The 6,000-nt window shown below is 36.9% G+C and overlaps 1 protein-coding gene across 1 annotated transcript in view; it reads right to left on the bottom strand.

The window, feature by feature from the left end:
- CD226 (CD226 molecule) overlaps positions 1-4,157 on the bottom strand; it is a 36,736-nt gene extending 32,579 nt beyond the window's left edge. The window contains 3 exon segments of the mRNA XM_059815636.1: positions 949-1,173; positions 1,175-1,293; positions 4,050-4,157. Coding sequence (XP_059671619.1) covers positions 949-1,173; positions 1,175-1,293; positions 4,050-4,157 — 452 coding nt within the window.
- Between the last annotated feature and the right edge of the window lie 1,843 nt (positions 4,158-6,000).

Raw genomic sequence — 6,000 nt, forward strand, 5'->3', positions numbered from 1 at the left:
AGAGGAACAAATTCTTTCTACATTCACAATATCAAATCAACAAACCAATAACCAAAACTAGGTATCTTTTGAAGGCTATTCTATCATAGGTACATAATGATCTTCTAAGGACTTCTATCAGAGAAGCTTGGTAATTCGCACCACAGTTGCCAGTTGACCAATGCTGAATAGGCATGCATGGAAAAACACCAGAAAAGAATTTTCTCCTCTTAGTCATACAGCTGGAAAGGAAACCAAATTGGATGAGTGGTCAGGTAATTACAGAGCCTTTGGCAAGTACATGGGCAGCTACATAACTGGATCTTTTTCTTTCCTTCTTCTCTTTTCCATCTTTAAAAAGGTCTCCTTTTAAAGAAAAGGTCTTTTTTCTTCATTTAAACTTACTTACTTCCTTCCCTTTTGTTGCCACACCATTCCTAAACGGTTATTTTGTTCCTGAAAAAGCAAGCACAGAAGAGCTTCTAGGGGAAAAAAAAAAAACAATCCTAGTTTCAGACCAGGAATTCCCTCACCATAGAACATAACAATAAAAATACAGTATCCTCCATAGGTAGTTACAAGGTTCATACATGTAATTTCATGGGTAGTTGCAATTTCGTCCTCTGAAGACATCCTATAGCTTGCTGAAATGTGATGGGAACCTTGGCCCAATGGAAATATCACTGTTGCAATGAACATTAGTACCTGAAGTCTGCCATGTAATATATTGCTGCTGTGACATCTGTCTGTCTCCTCCAGTTCCCCTCCTTACTTCCCGCTTCTCTTAAAATGAGCTTTTGTCAAAGTAATATAATTCTTTTCTGTCGTGCTAGGTTTTTTTCCCCAAATTACTCCATTTCTGCATGCTATATAATTGAAAAGAAAAATTACAATGCCAGATAGTTCCTCAGTTGGCATGGATTTCTGTTTTGTATATATCAGAAATTCAAAAAACAATGAGAGATTTACTTCCCTGGATGAATAATTTCTATTACCTTTTCCAAAATTCCATCTGGGTAAGTTACAATGGAGCAAAAGTAAAGACCAACATCCTCCAAAGTGCTCTTCATAAAGGATGAAGGCTTGTCTTCCCTGGAAGCATTTTCAAAATAAATTCTTCCACTGTATTTGTCTTTGAGATGTACGCCATAGATTGGATGCAAGACAGCTATATTTTCTTTATGAGTTACATTGTTTCATCCAGAATGTCTGGATTATCACAGCTTTTTTTTTTTTTTTTTGATATATGCATTCCAGTTTCACCTTCTCAGTAAGTTTTACAGCTGAATCCACAAAACTTTCCTTCCATGTTGCCTAAAGCACACACAGAAGTTCAGTTTCAGAATTAACATAACTGAAAATTGAAGTTATAGAAAAACTCAGAAACAACTTTGGCAGCACTATAAGCAAAACACTGAAGAAAAAGTTCACGAAAAAAAACCCCCAAACCCTAGACAATATTATTACTTCTAACTTGTGAATATCATTGAACAGTTAAAATTTGTCTGAACTACACAGTAACACTCTTCTGAATTGTGATCATATCTGTCATGATGCAATAAAAAAAGGAAAGATGTTAGCTAGGAATAAGAAAGCAACCTTACTTCCACAAAGCTGGAGAACAACAGTAAGGAGAGCTGTGTGGTCCATCTCAAAGAACTCTGGAATCGGTAAATGCAGTGCAACATGGTTTTATTCAATCTCCGTGCACCATGTGACCTTCTCACAGGATGTTTTTACTTTTGAAATATGAAACACATCATATGCTTTTTACTTTCACATTCTGAGAAACACCAAGTTTGAGGTCTTGGTGTAGTTGCATCTCAGAGAGACTAAATTCCTAACAAAATCCACCTCAGAGTAAAGTTTGCATTACTAATGAACCTCTAGCAACACACATGAATGCTATGATAACTGATGAAGTGGGGATCTTTAGGTTTCATCTGCAGAAGCACACAAAATTCTTCCATGCCATGTATCCAAAATGAACAGAATTTCTCCATTTTTCAGACACTGCAGTTCAACATTTATCTATTGTTCAGGGAGTATAAAATCTAAAGAGAAGGTAAGACAGTTCCTATATATTAGACTTCATAATTCTGTAACTAGTCATAAAAAGTAATGTCCTAAGGTCTGAGAATTTATATGTGATAACATGTCATGAGCTAGTATTTTGGGATCAAAATTATGCAGCTTGAAAATTCTTGTTCAAAGGTGTAAGAATCCTGAGTATTCGTGACTCATGTTGAAATTTGTCAAAACAAACCACACTCTTACATTTTTTATGGATTTTTCTCAGGACAACTGCAAGCATTTTTGTACCTTGGCAGGATGTAGTTTTACAGAGCTGCTTAAAATTGGAACAACATGATGGATTTGAAGTCAAAACTAAGCTTGAATTGACTGGTTAAAATTCTCAAATGAATAAACAAATGTAATTTGAACTAAAGCTGACAACTGAAATTAATATTTTAGATAAATAATAGCCTGCACAAGCTTGAGCAGAACTTAGAATTAGTTCTGTTTAAGACTCCTCCCACAGTGCAACAATGTGCATGTAAACCAAAATCTGTATATATTTCCCTTTATTAAACTAGGCATGTTTTAGGATAATACAACATTTTGAATGTTTACAATGGCTCCATTTTTCCACTTCCTAGTTAGACCTGTAATTCTCCATTGTTGCAGCTGTACTTATTTCTACTCCGCCTTATATGGATTCACAAAGTACACATAGATAGTCAGTAGTCCACCTGATGCCAAGTGTAAAAATCTAAATATAAGAGAACTGAGTCAAAGACTGAGTCTTGTTTTATTTGCATTACAAAGTTATCTTTTCAAACAGATCAAAAGATTAACTTACATTAAGCTTGTCTTAGGAAACAGAAGTACTGCTGATAAGAAAAGCAGGAAATGGGGAGTATCAGAAACTAAACCGCAGATTTTTTGTTGGAAAAGAAAGGATCTTGTAAGTTGAAGAAGTCCAGTTCCTGGATGCTGTGTGGCATAGTGGCCTTTAAACCAGCTACACAAGATCTATATGGTTCCCACATCTAAATCTTGAACCTCAGTGGCTAGCTGTTCTCAAATTGCAGTTGCAAATGAGGCAAAAAGACAAAATATCTCTCTAGCTTGAAATACTATTCTTTAAGTCATACTACATATGTATATAGTAGTTAAGATGAATGGTGTTCCACAAAATCTAAAGTGCAATGAAAAAGATAAACATATGTTAATTTTACTATTATTATTACAAATGAAACTTTTTACTTATATGTTTTCTTTAATTAAAACTAAATAAAACACTCAGGAAGTCTCCAAAATGAAGACAAACTCCCTTAAACGAAAATTATTCTTCACTCATCTGTTTATAAATATAAATGACAATTTTATTGCTCTGAATTTCATGCTCGTTTCTCTCCATCTGGCGTTGAAAGAAAAACAGAAGTCAGGAAATTAATGTCTAACCCCACGTGATGACTAAGTATCGATGATATAATATGTCATCTAAAGACATTTATTTGCTGTACAACAGACACAGTTACTACAAATGTCAGGGATTCTTGGTGAGCTAGTCCCAAGAGCAAGGTCCCTTGTCATATCTGCTAAAAGAAGCAGCCTGCAACCAGAGCATTACTGGTTCTCCCTCTAAAGACTGTGATACAAGTCCCTTCCAGACACCAGTACAAATCCCCTCTAGACACCTGGGCAACACACCTGCAAGTCACAAATCAGAAAGCTGTAGACACTGTAAAAGCTGACTCTACTGGTATAATTTGGGAGCAGGCACACACTTAAAGTATCACATTTTTACAGAAAATGTAACCTATAGAAAGAGAAATACACACCATCTCCACCCTACCCTCCTGGGCAGTGGACCTATCAAAGCAGGTAGTGTAAGGGAAGGTCCGTTGTGCAGACCGTCCCTTCCAGCCTCTCCTTGTATCTCCCTTACCTCTAACCTCTGTTTCTCCCTACCTCTCCAGCACTGAAAGGCTGGAAAACCACATATCTCTGATCATCTGTGGATAAGAGACTCTCGCAGCAGCAACAGCAGCAGCACATCTCACAGTCACTCCACCACTTGAGTGGTTCCTTGGGCTCTGCCTCTGTGGTTCTCTGCCCACCATTCCCCACAGCCTGGCTCTTCTTTCCCAGTAATTCCACTTTCTCTCCATCCTGTGAAACCCAAAGCGAAGGAAGGGAAGGGTCACAAAGACAAACAAGCTGTAGTTAAGTAATTGTTGGCTAAATGCCAATTACAGTTTGACAACAAATTAGCACGGTGGAATTCTCCAGCTGAATGTACAACTGTAGGATGTGGTTTAAAAGAAAAAAAACTAGAAAGAAAGAGAAAGAACAAAAAAATTGTGCAGTAAACACAATGGAGATCTACAACTTGTATTTTAATCATGACTTGAACACACACCTTCGGTGATCTTGGGTGAGTGATTTCATTTCCTGGTGCATTAATTTCCCAAACTCCAATACATAGATAATATGTAATAAATGCTGTTGTTTCAATGTATGTCACAATAGTCTCTGTAATGAGGTTTTTTAATGGAAATTCCTATAAAACTGTGAAGAATAAGACACACATAGAGGGCCAGCACAATATGCTAATACCCTTTTAATGATTCATTAGCATTTAAGATTTAGCAGATAGGCCTGCAGCAATAGTGCAGAAAGAGTGGCAAATATACTTGCAGACTGCTGTTACCACCAGAAGAAAGGCCTTGACTGTGGCAGTACAGTGAAGCAGGAAACAGATAGCTAAAAAGGAGACCACTTCAGGTACCACTTCTTTACCTACAAACATGACCAATCAGAAAATGATCAAGGCAAAAAGGTTCTTTAGTTTCAGTGAATTTTCAGTGAAGATAATGAAGCAAATGAGCTGGGAGGAAGGAGGTTTTAGCTATTTTGCACTTGGTCTGAGCATCCCTGTAGATTAGCTCTAACCCTGTAGAAACCAGGTTAACCAAGCCAGAACGATAGTTCAGTAACAAGTGATACAACTCCCTGTTTCTCTGTGGATGAGGGTCCCCCTGTTTCCAGTATGCTACCATCAAGGAAATAATTACTTCTTTTCCCATTCATGATTCTATGTTTCTTTAAGCAGGATGGCTGAGTGGTACAGCTGGATAAAGGCGCAATAGCTCAATTGGCTTTTACCTATTCTGCATCTAATCTAGTTGAACCAATAAAGCCCCCCAAACTGGATCAATCTGTAGGCATGCCTGATTCAGTAACATAATGGATAGGATTCTTCAGTATGCATTAATTAACCTCAGAGGAGAAGTTAACACCAGGTATTCCTCCAAAGAGAAAGGAAAAAGTTGTCAATTAAATACAATCACATTTTGGTGATATGTTGGTAAAGATGATTCAGAGAGGGAAAAAAAGTTGAATCTAAAAGGCTTTCCCAAATGTAGAAAAGTAAAGAAAATATAACTACATACTCAAGTTCTCAATAATTTTTTATCGTTAAACATACCAGCCTCCAAGAGGCTATGCGATATAAATCACAGTTCTGTGATGAAATGTTTCAACCCCAAAAAGTCAATCATTTCAAGAGGATATGTATTCAGTAATCTGTAGATAAAGGATTATGTTTCTACATTTCTAGAACTGGAAAATTATTTACATTTTTGTAAGTGGACCACTAACTGAATATTCATCCTAACATAACACTGAACACCTAAATGGGTCAGGAAGCTAAAGACTGTTGGTGATAAAAACCACAGCTGTCATATGAAGGCTAGATAACACTAAATGTTGAGATTCAGGACGGGTTTTTTTGCTTTTTATTTTCAGGGAGGTTATTCATGAGTAATGGATGCCATCTGAATATAGAAAAGCTATGTTTAGTGACGGAATAAGCTAATGGTGAGATGTACTAATAGTAACAAGGTCTGCTTAAGGCAGTGGAAGAAACACCACTGCTGAACAGCTTTTGAACTAGGCACCATAAAGCACTACTACTGATGACTCTCAAGCCAAAGGTGTGTTGGTAGGAGA

Source organism: Gavia stellata, chromosome 3 (assembly GCF_030936135.1).
Source record: "Gavia stellata isolate bGavSte3 chromosome 3, bGavSte3.hap2, whole genome shotgun sequence".
NCBI classification, from domain to species: Eukaryota; Metazoa; Chordata; class Aves; order Gaviiformes; family Gaviidae; genus Gavia; species Gavia stellata.